This window comes from Sturnus vulgaris, chromosome 4 (assembly GCF_052056855.1).
Source record: "Sturnus vulgaris isolate bStuVul1 chromosome 4, bStuVul1.hap1, whole genome shotgun sequence".
Classification (NCBI taxonomy): Eukaryota; Metazoa; Chordata; class Aves; order Passeriformes; family Sturnidae; genus Sturnus; species Sturnus vulgaris.
Genome location: NC_142246.1, coordinates 25438380 through 25455254, shown reverse-complemented (window position 1 = coordinate 25455254; position 16875 = coordinate 25438380). Strand labels below are relative to the sequence as shown.

At 36.6% G+C, this 16875-nt stretch overlaps 1 protein-coding gene across 1 annotated transcript in view; it reads left to right on the top strand.

Annotated features, from left to right (window-relative positions):
* The window catches only part of NFXL1 (nuclear transcription factor, X-box binding like 1), a 45769-nt gene that overhangs the window by 4104 nt on the left and 24790 nt on the right, over positions 1–16875 (top strand). The window contains exons 4-15 of the mRNA XM_014887963.2: positions 94–227; positions 1780–1958; positions 2126–2287; positions 2393–2493; positions 3699–3813; positions 4125–4249; positions 5025–5147; positions 6443–6533; positions 10013–10133; positions 10763–10919; positions 11632–11723; positions 12113–12134. Of these exons, the coding sequence (XP_014743449.1) occupies positions 94–227; positions 1780–1958; positions 2126–2287; positions 2393–2493; positions 3699–3813; positions 4125–4249; positions 5025–5147; positions 6443–6533; positions 10013–10133; positions 10763–10919; positions 11632–11723; positions 12113–12134 (1422 nt within the window). The remainder of the gene's footprint in view (positions 1–93; positions 228–1779; positions 1959–2125; positions 2288–2392; positions 2494–3698; positions 3814–4124; positions 4250–5024; positions 5148–6442; positions 6534–10012; positions 10134–10762; positions 10920–11631; positions 11724–12112; positions 12135–16875) is intronic.

Here is a 16875-nt window from a genome sequence, read left to right as displayed (position 1 = left end):
AAGCCTATATTTCTTTAGATATTATGGAAGTTCATCAGTGGAAACAGAAACCTCATTTAAAACAATGACACTTGGTGTCTGTCTGCTCTTCAGGTCTGGAGCTGTTGTGGATGCTTTTGTATATTTCATCTGGTATGTATCCAAAAGTGGGCCAAGGACAGCCTCTTTCTTGTGTCTTCTCCTTTGACGGATGATGATTTTGGGAAGAAAGATTATCCCTGGCCATGGTGAGCTCCTCATGGTACATTTACAAAGTTATTTCTGTTAGGGAAACCATGCAAGCTGGTGCTTCTTTAGGAGGTGTGGTACCTGTATATCGTGTTCACAACAACAAAAATAAGAGTTTAGAAGACTGACTTTTCTATTGCTTTTTAAAACTGTTCTGAAGTTTTCATTACATGATTCAGAAATATTTCACAGTGATATTAAAACCTTGCTGCATCAAATTTGTTTTAACCTCTGAGAAGGTAACTTATCTGCCATGTGTCTCAGCTTCTGGCATTTATTTCTGAATGGCTTTAAATATTTTTCACTTTTAAAGTTGGCACCATGAAATAAGTTTAAAAATTTAATATTTAAAATAATATTAATAATCAATAAAATAGTAATATTTAATGACATTTAATAAAATACAATTAATATTAATATTTAAAATATTGTCAAATAGCAAGATGAAGGGATTTATTTATTTTTTTGTCTCAGTATAATCCAAATATTAAATCAGGTCTTGCAGTTTTCCTTGAGATGGTGTAAAGAAGGTAATAATGTGGCTGCGTGAATAAAATTTCCTAAGCAGGTTTGTTTAGGAAATAAAGTATCAATTGTTGAGTGGCAGCATCTCAAGTTGATAATGCCTCTTCTACTATGAACTTGTTTTGTTTTCAAACATAATGTTCATGATGAAAAAAATTTCCAGGCAAATGGTATTTTATTTTACATTTAAGGACATGCTAGAACTATGCTATCACTACTGAGAAATGGTTTGTGGTCTGTAATGTATTATATCAGGGCAAATTGATGCTTAATTTGATAAAAATGAGTGCATAGGTCTTTCAGAGTCTTTCTGTTCTTCTCAGAGGGGGACCTTCTTGTCTGTTGTCTTTTCCCAGGGTAGCCAGCAATGTGAATTGCATTGTTCCTTCTTCCTTGTGTTGCCTCCTTGTCCATGGCTTGCATAGGGCCTGTTGGGCCAGTGGTACTTTATAAATTCCAGGCCTCTAGTGTCTATTTACTTTAGCAATAATGAATTTTTAAATTTCTGTCAACATCAAGGGTGAAAAATTAAGGTGTACATCTTGAATCTGAAATTTTTCAGATAAAATTCTAATTATTATGCATGGTTTTAATAGCATTGCTAAACTTTGTTTTACATGGCTAATAGACTGCTAGTGGTAAACCCCTGGTTTTTTAATCCTTTTTTTTTTATTATTTGTTCTATTTAGGTAGGTTAACTGTTGCACAGATTCTTTTGATATTGCTTGACATAGAAATTGTTCTGATTTTTGCTGTGCTGATTTTTTGTCTATATATATTCTTAGAGAAAAGAAAATGCATTAACAGGACAATTCCTTAGACATTCTAATTAATGTATTTGAAATACATAGAAAGACCTTTTTTCTGTGTTACTGCATATTGGTTTTTTTGTTACAGTAGTTGTAAAATTGTTAATTGGTAGCAGTGAAACAGTCTTGGGAAACCAAAATGATAAAAATTGCTCTTTTTAAAAAAAAATATTTTAAAAAGTTGATTTTGTTTTCACTCCTTTTTCCCTTGTTGTAGTCCAAAATGTAGGTTTGAATACAAACGCTCTGAAACTCCCAGTAAGTATTACTGTTACTGTGGAAAAGTGGAGAATCCAACAGTGGACCCATGGCTGGTACCTCACTCCTGTGGTCAGATATGTGAGAGGGAATTCAAACCTTCCTGTGGTCATAAATGTTTGCTGCTTTGTCATCCAGGTAAATCCTCTGAGTTTCTTGGCTGTGTGACCTGTGTTTAGGTACCTGTTAAACAGTTCAACTTAGTATCTCTTAAGTATATTTAAAATTCTCAGAGTAAAAGAGATGTAGTCAAGGCTGCATTTGCTGAATAGTCATTAGCAAGATACTCTTTTTGCTGTAATTAGGACCATGTCCACCTTGCCCAAAGATGGTCACAACAACCTGTCACTGTAAGAAAGCCAAGCCAGTGCCCCGAAGGTGCAGTGCCAAGGAGTGGTCTTGTCGCCTGCCATGTGGACGGACATTGCTGTGTGGGCAGCACGCTTGTGAGAATCCCTGTCATGCAGGTAGACCAACTTTTCTAAATTTCAGAGCAATAGTTGTTTCTGTTCTTAAGATACATCATTCTTTTGCAATTCCTACTCTCAATGTCACTGTGCAATTACATACAGGGGACTGTCAGCCTTGTCCACGTGTCAGTAAACAACGGTGTATCTGTGGGAGGCAGACAGCAGAGAGACTCTGTGCAAGTCCTCAGTGGCAGTGTGATCAGGTATGTTGAAGTGATCCTTTTAAACCGATTTCTTGCCTTTATTTGATTACTTGGTGTATTAAAGATTGGAAAAACCTATTCAGTGAGAAAAAAGTGTTTTTTAACTTCTGAAAGTGTAATCAGAAATATAAACAGCATTGTTTGAGAAGAGATTTAATTGGTGACTCCGTTAATTTTTATAGTAGTTAAAATGTTACTGTTCTGGAATTATTCTAGGGTTACCCTAGCAGTGAATTTAACTTTGTATATTCTTTTTCATGTGCTTGAGGTTGAAATTTCAGCTGTTGACTTCAAAAATAAGAATGAAACCACAGCTTAATAGACAAGAGTTTCATGCTTATTTTTAGGACTGTAGCAGAAAGAAAAGTTTGTGAGTAATTCTTTGAAGTATACGTGCAGCCTGTGCTTAAGACCAAGGCTATGGATTGACAGACTAGAAAAAATAAAAATAACTAAAAAAATTAAGTGGTGGGTGAGGAGACTGCACCAGGAGATACTTGGCCATTCTGATCCCAATAAGAAAGGTACTTGGCCTCTGTGAAGTATCAATTAAAATGCAGTTTATTTTAGCTAACACTATAGAGAAAAGGAGTATAATCTGAAGAATAGTATGTCTCTTCAGATCTCTGGAACTCCAAGCTGTGCAGCATTGAATGGGCCGTGATAGATGTGCAGCATGCAGTACAGACCCCATTTTAGTTGTTCAAGGTATTGTAGGATCTTCTTACAAGAAAGCATCCTTGATCATAATTTCTACAGACAAACAGGGTATTCAGATGAGAACTTCTTGCTGCACTTGTAGATAAAGGCAAGGACCTGCAGACAGCATAATCACTGGTAGCAAGTGGGAGGTACCTCCAATCTCTTCTGCTGCGATAAGTTTATCCTGTGGCCAAAGTGCATGTGCAGCACAATGCAGGCCTGAAGGCTGAGCTGTGTGTGCAGCACAGCACAGACCTGCGACTGCTCAGGTTTTCTGAATCACTGACTCCTCACTGTACTATCGTCTTCCAGGCAGGATCACTGCAGGGATGATCAGTTTTATTTAGCAAGTACAACTCAGCAAGTGCAACATTTATTAACAGAATTCAGAAAAAGTAAATTCCATCCAGAAGCATCTCACTCCTTTTTTTACTCTTGGCTTGCTTTGGCTTAGTATGTAGTTCTCTTACATTGCATTCACTTGGTTTCTCTGAATTTTTCAGGTGTGTGGGAAATGTTTGCCATGTGGCAATCACACATGTGAACAAGTTTGTCATGCTGGTCCCTGTGGAGACTGTCCTCGTTCTGGGAAAAGGTCCTGTCCATGTGGAAAAACAAGTAAGCTACTTTTTTTTTTTTTTAATGATAGATTGAATAAAAAGACCTCTAGTCTTTCACAGTCGGTAGTTCAGGCAAATTCTGCAGGGCAGGGTCTATAAAAAGTTCTTATAGTCAACCATGACAGTATATTAACGTTTTTTGCATAGCTTTAAAAGCTTTATTTGGCACCAAGGATTTAATTTGTGATGTGAATAACTAAGTAATTCTAAAGAAGCTTTTAAAGAAACAAAAGACGACTGTAATTTGAACTTACTATACATTGCATTTTTTCCTAAATGTTTACTTGTATTTCTCTTCTCTTCATCTAGAGTTTACATTGCCATGTACAGAAGATGTGCCTACCTGTGGTGATAGTTGTGACAAAGTTCTGGAATGTGGCATCCATAAGTGTTCACAGCGCTGTCATCGGGGTCCCTGTGAAATATGCAGACAGGTTAGTCTTACTTTATCAGGTTCACATTTTGTCTGGACTCTTAAACTATGTGCCTGGAACAGTGCAGGTCACCTAAGGAAATGAAATCATAATCTATTACAAAATCTGTGACTTTGTTTATAGAAAGCAAAATGTTCTTTCATTATTCACCTCTCACCCTTACACAACTCTAAATAGTTGAACATTGTGTTGAGTTGAGGCTGTACCTGTGGATGAGTGTATTGTTTCAGCTTGCTTTTGTTTTGTTTTTCAAAATTATTGTGCCCTAAAAGACACTTAAATTTTTCCCCATATAGTTTCCTTCTGGCTTTGTCTTTCTGTGATATTCCTCCATTAGTGAGATGGAAGGTGATGTAACATAACATTATTTTCTTCTTTGTAAGAAAATTAAGTTTTACTGTACTCTAGATATCTCTGGAGCTTCTGTGGTCTGGCCTACAAAGCCATTGTTCTGTCAGGTCTCAGTTGTTTCTTCCTGAACCAGCTTTAGCTACAAACTCTAGGTGATAGTATCCGTCACATGACAGCCATGATGAAGGTCAGACCTACTCATCTACTTCTTAAATTATCTGTGTACTTTAAAGGTGAATCTACTTCAGAGAGAGGTATTTTTATATGAATTTGTTTTACAATTATAGTTATCTTGCATGACACACTTGCATTGTGTATGCAGTGTAATATTACTTTTCCTTGAACTTCCCTTTACAGATAGTAGTGGAACATTTTGTTTTCCTTTTTTTTCCTTGTATTAAAAACACCCTGTCTTGTTTCCCAGGAGGTTGAAAAACAATGTCGCTGTGGGAAGCACACCAAGCGCATGCCGTGCCATAAGCCATATCTGTGTGAAACAAAGTGTACTAAAATCCGGGATTGCCAGAAGCACCAGTGCCGGAGGAAGGTTAGTGCCATCTTTCTCAAATGCATTTTTTATCTGACCTTTTAAAAAACCATCTATACAAAATCACATCAATTTGTTGCTCCACTTCATATTATTGTGTAGAAAGAGGAGTTTTCTTCCATGCCACTGAAACTAGTTTTCAGTGTACCAGAATTCTTTGAAAGGAATGACATAAAGTAAAACCCACTGGCCTTATAAACAGGGAGGGAATTTTGACAACTGCAGTTCCTGATGGCAGGTTTGCTTTCAGATTCTTGAGTAGTCACTGATGCTTTGAGCATTCTGCAGTACTTATATCAATTTATTTCCCTACTTTGTATGAAGAGCTGGGAATCACTTATAAGCTTATCAGGAGCACACTATTTTTGACAGCCCAGCATTCCATCTCACCTTCTAATATGCAGCAGTGGTCTGACACTTGGGAATTGGAGTTTTTTTCCCTTCGTGTTTGAAGTCAAAAGTAATGATTGATACTCAGAAGTATCTTTTCAGTTTGTTCACTCAAGAGAGCCTGAAAGTTGCCTGCTATTTGTGAATTAATACATTGTGAAAGTTGGACTACTTACCACAAATAGGCATGAAAAAATAGTTTCAGGTTTTTTGAGTATTATTGGTATAGTGAATTTATTTTATGTGAAAAGATTACAAAGCAAGCAAATGAAATCTTGACACCTCTCTGATGGAAAAAAAAAGATTTCTTGTTGGAAGGAGGGTACCTTTCAAGTTAATAGAAAAGGTGATGTTCTCTCCTGATATGACGTCCACGGATGTGATGGTTTTGTGAAATGTTCTGATTCTTTCATGTTACTAATTTATTTAATAATAGAAAGTAGATAATTGGTCTTGAAATTATCTGCCTTTATTACAGAGGTAAAAGGTGTATTAAAAAAAAGGTTAGCAACATTTTTGTGCTGGAGACAATATAGCATAAAAATGGAAGAAATTGCAGAATAATGAGGTAAACTGTTAGATGTCCTGTCTTCTGAAATTATTCGGGATTAAAATATTATAATATTTTGAAGTTTTAAACGTTCTTATGCTTTTTTGAAGCCCTCTGCCTTTTTAGTGTGTTGAAATGATGCCTTCAATTGTTTGTTTTCTTGTGATTTTGTAATTTGAATTTTTTTGTTAACCACTTTATGCGTGGCCTTTTTTCTGGAATGAGTTTGAGTAAATACAACTAAAGTGTGCTGACTTTTTTCTAATAAGTATTGAGAAAATGAGGTAATAGAGGGAAAGTGTATACCAGAAATTTCTGTTTACAGTTATTAGACTTAATGGGTTATTTTTAATAGTGCTGTTCTGGAAACTGTCCACCTTGTGATCAAGTCTGTGGGAGGACTCTCGGCTGCAGAAATCACAAATGTCCTTCAGGCTGCCACAGAGGTAAGAACAGATGAAGAATCCCTGTAGTGATGGAATATTGTTTATTTTTGCCGAATTTCATGCTTGCATGACTATGTGTGGTGCTTAATAAATTCTCTCCATTGTTGCATGTGAGATTTTTGTGGAGGCAGTGTGTTTGAAAGTGCTTAGAACTTCAGTTAGTGGTTTGAAAGTGGTTAGAACTTAAGGACTTACATAGTGGCAACCTGAGTTTTACCTGGTGATTTTGCTTACTTCTCCTCTGAAAATGCTCTTGTCTCATTTCCAGCTGTGTGATACAAAAGCCATGGCTTGACTTCCTTTTCCCAATAATTCTGTTCACTGAATATGCATAACAAAGTCCAAATGCATGCAGAAATGACTGCTGCTGATTGAGTCTGGATGGTTTTAAAAAATCCGAGAATGTAACGTGGTACAAGTGGACTTAAAATGAAAAAAAAAAAAAAGATGGAATTTGAATATACATTGGTGTCTCACTGGTAAAAGAATATAAGAACTTGTTACTCACTATAAGAAGGATAACAAAAAAGTTTGCTTCTGAATCCATTGACCTTGGTTTGAAAGATGCTGGAAATGGGCAAAATTACCTGTCAGATTGCTTTGACATTTGCTTGGTAGGAGATTAAATTGGAATGACTAAAAAACTGTCTGCCTTCTCAGCAATTTTCCCCATAGAAGCTGCTGCCCTGCTGAAACAGCAGCCAAGTAGCCTCTGTAATTTCCCTTAGTATTCTGAAGTATAAATTGCAATGACTCAGGAAAGAAATCACAACTTGTTCAGCCAGTCTTCCTTCTGAGGCAGTAACTCTTAGGAGGAGAGGACAGGTAAATGTGGTAGTTGTACCTGTTAACTTGCTACTATATCTGTCACCACAAGCTAGCAGTTTGGTTTTTCTCTGTATACTGTGCCCTTTTTTCTCGTTGCCTTTTCTTTCTTCTTCATCCCCTGTAGCTCTCTAAAATCTTGGAAATATGTAATTTTTGGTGTACTGTCAGAAGAAAACTGGTAACATTGCTTTTCCACATTAGTTTGGTTGCTAACTAAATCCTAGAATAAAATTCTGATTGGAAAACCAAAGAGCTAATGCTGTATTATAGGATAAACTTTTATGTTGAATGATTGTTTATATTTGATGCTGCTTGCATTTTACAGCCTGGCTAAAAGTGACAAAGATTTCTAACAATTAACATGAAAGCAATAAAGAATGTAAATATAAAATATGTGCACTTTGAAGAGTAACTTATAAAAAGAGCATAATTGTCTATTTACTAACAAAAGTTTCATGTAATTAAGATAATGACTAATGATACTGGATGATAAATTTATTTTCTAAATTCTGTGTTTTAACAAAGTATAGTCTAGTATAGTTTGTAATAGCTTCATAAATGTTTCAAAATATTCCTGATAATGGCAATTATTTTAGTTTAAAAATATTTCTTTTCATACGTTTCTCCTTATATACCAATATTTTAATAGCTACAAAAGTTATGATTAATTATTTTATCTTTAGTATGTAATACCAGGTCAGGGTAATTTTCCTATGAGCTGCCAGATCGCAGTGACCACTGATGTTAAAGGAAATAGATGCCTCCTAGAAAATGACTTCCCAGATGGGGTCCTTTAAAAGGCATCAAATCTCAGAATTTTTAGAGGTTGGTAATAATAGACACTTGGCCTTTAGTAGGAGTGCCTGAAAAAAGGTAACTTAATCTATTCTGTTTGTGGTTTGGTTTTTTTTGCTTATCTTTTTTTCTTAAATATTTATTGTGCTTGCTGAAATTTACAGTTGTGTTGGCAGGGAATAGAAATGTTTTGCTTCCTACTTAGAGTACATTATAACACTTGATTTGAGAACAGTGTGCTCTCACCTTCTCAGGCTCTGTGAATCTCTGATCTCTGCCTTTCTGTATTTTTGAGAATGTAGTCAGTTGTCTTACTTAATAGGATATTTAAGTGAGTTGTAGGCATACTAGCCACTCTGGGCAGTATAGCTTTAGACCTTCAGTTTATTTTGCAAAAGCTGGAGAGCTTGAGAGGTGAGCCCTTGGGAATCTCAAGAGATTTAACAACCAGGTGCAAGGTGCTGCAGTGGTTGAGGCAGTCCCTGGTGATGGCTGAAGCATGAGGGATGAACAGATCTGAGCAGCCCTGCTGAGAAGCTCTTGTGGCTGCTGTGAGAAGCTGGGCATGACCCAGCCATGTGCACTCACAGCCCAGAAAGCCAAATGTGTCCTGGGCTGCGTCCAGAGCAGTATGGGCAATAGGGGTGGGAGGGGATTCTGCACCTCTGCTACACTCTGGTGAGACCCCACCTGGAACACTGCATCCAGTTCTGAGGTCCCCAACACAGGAAGGGTATGGGCCTGCTGGAATGAGTCTAGAGAAGGGCCACTAAGATGGTGAGAGGTATGGAGCACCTCTCCTGTGAGGAAAGGGTTAGAGAATTGGTTGTTCAACCTGGAGAAGACTGGCAGCCTTCCAATCCCTAAAGCAGCCTACAAGAAAGATGAAGGGGGACTTTTTGTAAGGGCAGGTGGTGGCAGGACAAGGAGGAATGGCTTTAAATGAAAAGAGAATATGTTTAGATTAGATATTAGGAAGGGATTTTTTTATTGTGAGGATGTCGATTCATTGGAACAGGTTGTCCAGAGAAATTCTGCATGCTCTATCCCTGGCAGTGTTTGAGGCTGGGTTGGATGGGGCTTTGACTAGTATAGTCTAGTGATAGGTGTCCCTGCCTATGGCAGGGGGGTTGGATCTAGATAATTTTTAAGGTCTCTTCCAACCCAAATGATTCTGTGTTTCCGTGCATGCTGAACATTATATTGTTATTTAATTTACTTTGCAATATAAAGACTGTAGTGCTTCCATGCTTTTCTCTTCAGCAGCCTTTTGCCAGTGAGACATCTGCTTCTTGAATTGCAGCTTTTCAGATCCTGCTAACAAGTCAGAATTGCTTAAAAATTTTTGCTGTCAGTAACTTTAGGTTTTTTTCTTTAAAGCTTCAGAATGCAACATGATTAGTAAGCTAAAATCCCATGTCCTTGCTTTTTTTAGAAGATTCATATCCTTGCTTTTTAATTACTCAGTAATAAAACTTAGCAGTTGGCACTTGGTGAAGAAATGGTGTGTGAGAGATATGAATTAAAACATAGATCTTCTACAGATAAGAGTTTTTAAAATGCATCAGATTAGTAACATTATATAGAGATGGAGGATCTTTTCAAGGAAGCATTCATTATGCATAGACTGAACATTAACATCATACAAAATCTGCAAAACTTTATTGTACCAGTTTTTCAGTGTCCTTTTTTGAATATAGATGAAAGATGACATTTCTCCATAGGTATGTAAGACTGAAATACAAATAGAAAACGTCTAAGTGTTGTGTGATCCAAATAACTGGGCTTCTTTTTAAAATGTGAGAGGGGGATTATTTCTGACTTCCTTGTCATATTGTTAATATGTTTATTTTTAGGTAGTTGTAATCCATGTCCGGAGACTGTAGATGTGAAATGCAATTGTAGAAAAACTGTCATTAAAGTGCCCTGTGGCAGAGAGCGTACCATCAAACCTCCCAAATGCAAGCAGCTGTGCAGGTCAGTACAGAAAGTGTGTCTGTTTCCTGTTCTTAAGTGGAGTTTAAAGTTTCCTTAAAGAAAGTAGTAAAATATACCTTGAAAGGCAAAAATTGTTCCTTATCTGATTACAGTTATTACTTCTCAGTCTTCTGTATCCTTGATTAGGCAGATGGAGATTAGCAATAATCCTTCCTATCAGATACCTCTCTTGACACCGAGGTTTCATAAGTAGCTTGCCTGCTTCATGGGGGAGGTTCTGTCTCACCAAGCTCTTCCAACTCTGTAGTCCAGCTCATTTCTTCAAGTCATCTCTGGTATGTTTTGAGGTACCTCATTGAGGCAGTTTATCTAGATAACTTTACTAGCAAAAAGGAAAAAGAGTATTTTCTCCAAGGTTACGTAGTGCAGAGTAGAATTAGGATTTAAACAGCTGTTTGAATATCTAAATCAAACTTTGATTTTCAATTTTATCTAGAATACCTCTCTAATTTTATCGTAATGTTAACCATCTGCTGAAGGTGAGAAGTAAACTGATTTAAAAAACACCAACAACTTGTTCATTTCAGTTCTTTGTATGTTGAACATATTTGCCCAGTAACTTCATGTTTCTTACTGTCATATTGATTCATTCTTGGATTTGACTTCAGTCGGCCACCTACCTGTCACCATTCTACCCAGGAGAAACACTATTGTCACTTTGGGCGGTGCCCTCCATGTCGCCAGCCCTGCCAGAAAACCTTAACGTGTGGTCACTTGTGCCCTGTTTCCTGCCACGATGAAGCACTTGTGAAGCAAACTGGCTTAGTAAGTAAAAAACAGTGAAAAATGGTGTACTTGTGTTCAGAACAATGAGCATCAGTTTGACCTGAATCTTCTGTTTTGAGGCTTTTGGAGTTCAGAATAAACACATAATCCAGCACAGAGGTATGTGTACTGCTCAGCATGATGCTAAGTGGTTCTAGCTCCTTTGTTCCTAGGTAATTTTATGATGCATAATTGAATTGCTCAAAAAATTATAAGATTCTTGTTGAAGTTGTATTAAAACCATTTAATTTCAGCTTTAAGCAATTGCTTTTAACATAAGAACAAAACAAAAATTAAAGTCTGATATTTACAAATCCGTCAAAATTTGCACAAGTTAGAAGTCTGAAATTGGCAGTTTTTAACATGAAATGTGTTATGCACTGCATGATGGTAATTGAACTAGCTTACTAAGTGAAATATTTTTACTTTCATTTAAACTGGTTAGAATTGTTTTACTGGTCTTTTTCATTTGTCTTGGTGCTTAATTTTTAGCACTAGGAGCCACAGGACTTAATTTTCCTATCCCTAACCAGGCTAAAGATAAAACTAATTTTTTTGTCTGTGTGGGATGTGAAGATTTCCATTAGTAAAAAGCTAGTTACTAGAAAGTGAATATCTTAGAACTGGAAATGCTTTAGATGTTACATTTACTTATGGTCAAGCAGATAGTTCCATTTGTGTTTTGTATTCAACTGGCCTCTTTTGCTCTCAGCATCAATCTGCAGGGCCTTGGGAGCAGCCATCTGAGCCAGCCTTCATTCAGACTGCACTGCCATGCCCTCCCTGTCAGGTTCCTATACCAGTGTAAGTATTAAAATAAAAGTAAAAACCAATTTTATAAAGAGTTTTTATATGGAAAGATAGTTATTTTGTGTCCCAGAAGTTACCTGGGATATTTTTTTTTTAAGTAACTCTTCTTCAGACTAGATCTCTGAAATGACTGAAAAATACGATGTATTAGTAGAGACAAAGAAGATGCTGTTTGGAACAAAAGCAGGTTACTTTCTAAAAGGTATCTGATTTCATATACAACTACAATTAATTTGCACATACAACAATCCAAACAGCTGTTGAAAAGGAGAAGGCATTGAGCTGCATAGACAGGTGATCGTCTTAGTTTGCACTTCAAAAAATAAAACTTCTAAATCCCCTAAACAAATTTTCTAAAATCAGATTTTTTAATTTTTTAACAGGGAGTGTCTTGGACAACATGAGGTGAGTCATGGAAACTGCACTGTGAAGTGAACTATGGCAAATATCTTACTTTGTCAGTCCGTAAAACAAAAGGCATTGAAAAGAAATAATAATTTTTAATACATATTTTAAAATGAAGTACCTTAACACAGCAGCTTACATATCAGAAGGTATTTTAATTCCTTTCTGAAGAATGTGTAACTATTTGATTTTGTAGAATTCATGGACAGAAATTTAAACTCATGATTTATATAGCTCTTTGTGTTTTCTTGCAGGTGTTTAAATTGTGTTTAAATGTTTTTCAGTGGTCTTATTAAGTATTTATGCTTTCCCCCCCTCATTCTATAGTTAATATTCTCTATTACACATTCTCGAGTTCTCTGAACTGCCCTCTATATTTTAAAAGGATAAGGCAGAGAACGTCATACAGGAAAATTCTCATGTGACTTGGAACTAAGCACACATGGATGAAATCAGACAGTATAGTGGAAACTTCTTTAGTGTTAGTTACTAACTTGTCTTTCTGGTGTGTAGTCTTCTCTAGTTTTAGATGAAGTCACTGTTTTGGCTTACATAAGAAGAGAATTTAATTGATGCTTAAATAGCTGTCATCATTATTCACAATATTTTCTAAAAGTTATGAAATGTAAGATTTTTTTCTTGATTTCAAAAGATGATTGCTAAACAGTTTTTGCTGTTAAGGCTTTGTCTACTGGTGTGTCTCATAAATTCACTGTTCAAAGCCTGACTAACAATATTATAAAAAACCCTAGGATCATTTTAAGCAAGTAAAAAGTTTTAGAAAACACTAAATACAAAGATATTGACCATACCACTTTTTTTTTCTTTGACCTTTATTAATAATCTCTTGATGTGTGTTGTAATGGTGTCTTGATTATGTTTTGGTGACATCTTCAAATGTTGTTACCAGTGTCCATGTAGCTGCAATCTGTTGGAGCAACATGTTCACTAACCCGTGCAGACTGTGTGTGCAGCTTTTCCACAGAGCTGTTTTGCCGCTTGATGGTTCTGAAGAAAAGTGTGTCCTGAAAGTGGATGAAAAGAGCACCAGTGCATGTCTGTTTGTTGCTGAAACAGATGGGCTTTGTTTTGTTTTTCCACAGTAAAACTCACATGTGTATTAGCCAGTTTTTTACTGAGTCAGTGACGTGGTTTTTGATAGGACATACCGAATCTCACCCAAACTTCTTTGAATTTATGTATAAACAAAATGCAAGCTGTGATCAATAGACCCAGTCTGTAACGTGATCTAGACAGTGTAAAACGATTTAGTCCTGTTCAAATGTACATGGCTATGAATTTGTCCTTCCTCATGGCAGAAGGACAGTATCACTACTCTTACTAGAGAAAATAGTAATGATTACTACATGTTTATTACTACTTGTTTCAGAATAGTTTATAAAATACTTCGTTTTCTATTGCATATTAGTCTTGGCAAAATCCTTCAGCGGCTTTGGGTCTGTTTTATTTATGGATTTGCATAGAAAATAAGGACAAATCCCTGTGAGTCTACAGCTGACTTTATTTAGATTTTTTGATGCTATATGGTACTATAGATGAACTGTTACTTCTGTCAGCCAGCAGAAGGTGGTGCTGCCTTCCTGCTGAAGTGCAGCAGTTCCTCGAGTGAAATTGTCTCCTATTCTTTGAGGTTTTGGTGGAAGTTACAGAAAAGAATGATTCATTAATGTGCGTCGGGAGTGTATTTTATTTGCGGTGGATTTTGTGCTCATTATACACTTTTGTGTTGTTCTGAGATCTCTGGAAAAAAACCAAACATTTTATGTCTGTTCACTGTTTTACAGCAACACTGGTTCTTAACAAATAATCTCAGCTCAAATTAATTTACTTCTGTTAATAAGTGAAAACATATGTATTTATGAATTCTTCCCTCCGTTAGAAGTTTCCAGCCCCTGAGGGGATTTTCACTGGGAAATGGGAACTGTCCACAAGTGGCAAAAATAGTACCAATTTTCTTAAGCAAAATTTTGCTGTGAGTAGGTGCTGTTGCTGTAATATGCTACTATTTACGTTGGACTGTTGTTACACCTCTTACAGTAGAAGATATATAAAAAAGGAAGAAACTAGGAAGGAAGCAAGCTGTAAAGTCTTCCTGTATTTTATCAGGATGCCTGCTGACAATATGTAGAACGGAGAACAAAAGCAAACACCTTAGGACTTGTATAACAAGCATATCTACAGTTTAATTTTTTAATATTTGGACAGTAATTCTTATTTGTGTAGGTATTGGAGTTGGTTGTTTGTTGGGGGGTTGTGTGTAGGTTTGTTGTTTCTTTTATTTCTCTTTGGTATTTAATTTAGGAAGTATTTTTAAGGGATTTAGTTTGAGCTCTTAGATGATCTGGCATTTAGAACAAGCAATTTATCACTGAAGAACAGACTTAAAATTACTTCTCAGATTATGTAATTATATAAAATCTGTGCTTAGTGGAAGTATGATTCTACATGATGTTTAAGCTAAAAGAATAGTTCTTTTAGCTAAAGTCTATAGCCTTTACATATATTTAGAAAAAATTACTAACCGATCATTCTTCCATTTGTAGGTTCTTAAAAATAGCTCTCCATTTTGTTTCAGGTTCTGTGTCAGAAAAATCACATATCAATAGTTGGTGCCATCCCCAAAAAAAAATTTTGTTGTTCTTGTTTTGACTGTTATATACATTGGAATTTCATAGCAGTAGTGCACGTATGCTCTTTTAAAATCTTTTAAATTTAAGTTTTTCTAAAATCTCTTTTTATGGGAAACGTTAACTAAAGCCGATACAAGGTAAAGGAAGACAAAGAAGGAAATCTTTACTGACTATGATATCAATTTATCTGCTGTATATAATTTTCTTCTAGTTGCTTCATTTCCTTAAATGTTCTAGAGGAAGGAAAATGCTCTGTTTCCTTGTAAATATCCTGTACCAGGCTTTCTGTCCTAGGCATATCATTGAACTCTCTTCTTGTGTTGTTTGTTTTTGTTTGATTTGTGTTTTGTTTTGGTAGGAATTTAATGGTATGTTTTAGTATTCTGAGTGGGTTTTAGTTCAGGTTCATTCATAGGAGGAAAACAATTCTCTGTCTCTAGGTAAAATTTTATGTAAAATTTGATGAGATTCATCTTTATGGCTAAACACCTTATAAAGGTTTCCAAAATTTCCTTGCCCTGTCGATTTTTGTTTTCATATTCTAATTGATTTATCTGTTAATTGCTCTTATGCGTTTGGGAGATTTCCTGGTAAGCTTCTGAAAGCTGTCATGCCTTTTTTTTCCCTTTCTTTCCCTGTTGTGTGGAAGACCTAGAGTCTGAGAAAGATGCCTTCTTATTTTTTTTTCCTCATTCAGCTTTCATAAAACACTTATGGTTCTTGTCTTCCTTCTTCGTTCTTCAGCTCATCAGCCTCCTAGAGTTTGTGGCTACTTTGATGTTTGTCTTTGTAAGCAAGAGTTCTGTCCCCCATCTAGCCATTTCAGAAACTAATTCCAACTGCAGGAAGTAAAACTTCACTTTGTCATCTGGATTTATTACACAGCAGAGAAATCGGGGAAAAAATAATGAAGATTTAAATTAATGGAAAATTTTCATATTTTGACTACAGTGTCAGTTGATTCCAGAAGACTGTCATATCTTACCGAGCTCAAACTGAAGCTCTGCTGGATGCAGCCAGAGGGCTGGAATGTGCCTTCCAGTCTGCCCTCTGAAAGCTGCCATTGTTGCCTGGCTGGCTTGTGTGCTTTTCCACCCTTGCCTTTGTTTAACAGTACCTCTCGTCTGTGTACTTGGCATACTACTGGAAGGGATGCTCCACTTCTGCCTAAGTGCTTGGCTCTGACTAGAGCCAGTGGTTGTGTCCTTATCTGGTGGAAGACTAACTCCTGGTAAAAAGTCTCACTAGCATTATGAAACAGTACAGCCCTAGAGCTAATTGCTATTATTGGCCCCATCTGCTGCCACTACCTGAGCCACAGCAGAACCACAGTTACATAAAACTGAGTGGCAATGGGTGAGCAAGGAAAGGTAGAGAAGTGGGCAGACTGTAATGTTTAATACAACTTCTCTTTCATTCTTTTAACATCCCTTGACTACTTGCATTGCTACTGAAAGGATGTTATGCTCTGAGGAGGGAGCTGGAGTAGGATGTGAAGGAGTGGGATATTAGGAACATTAAAAGCTTTGGTAATTGGTGTGTGCATTCTGGGTATGGTACTGTTCTCTGCTTCAGACCCTTGTTTTATTAGGCCTGCTGCTTGCTAGGTTTTCCTCCTTTGGTCACCAGTAACATCCATCAGAGACAGAGTAGGATGTTTGCCAGGGGCAGTAGGAGCCAGATGTTCGGACTACTTGACATGGTTGTTGTGTTAGTGCTTTAGCCAGCATTAGCTTCACCTTTGACACAAGGGTGTGAAAGTGGTTGGATGTGATGGTCTCAGGGTTTTCTGCCTGTATGCTATGCTTGGTGTTCAGCTTGCCATGCAGACTTCTCTTTAGTCTTGGTGAGTCAGAATGATCAGAGGAGTTCAGAAGTCTTGTGAATTAACTGGATTTTGCAGTGATGTGATGTGAAGTAGTATTTCTTAGGTGAAACCCAGAAAAATTTATACAGGCAAGTGGATTTAAATTGTACTTTGTGTGATTGAGAAAGATAACTTGGACAGTGCTGTAGGGTGGCTGTCCCTCACTCTGCCCTGTGGGGCCATCTCTCCTTTCTTTTCAGTTCCTGTGTTCAACTCTTTGTAT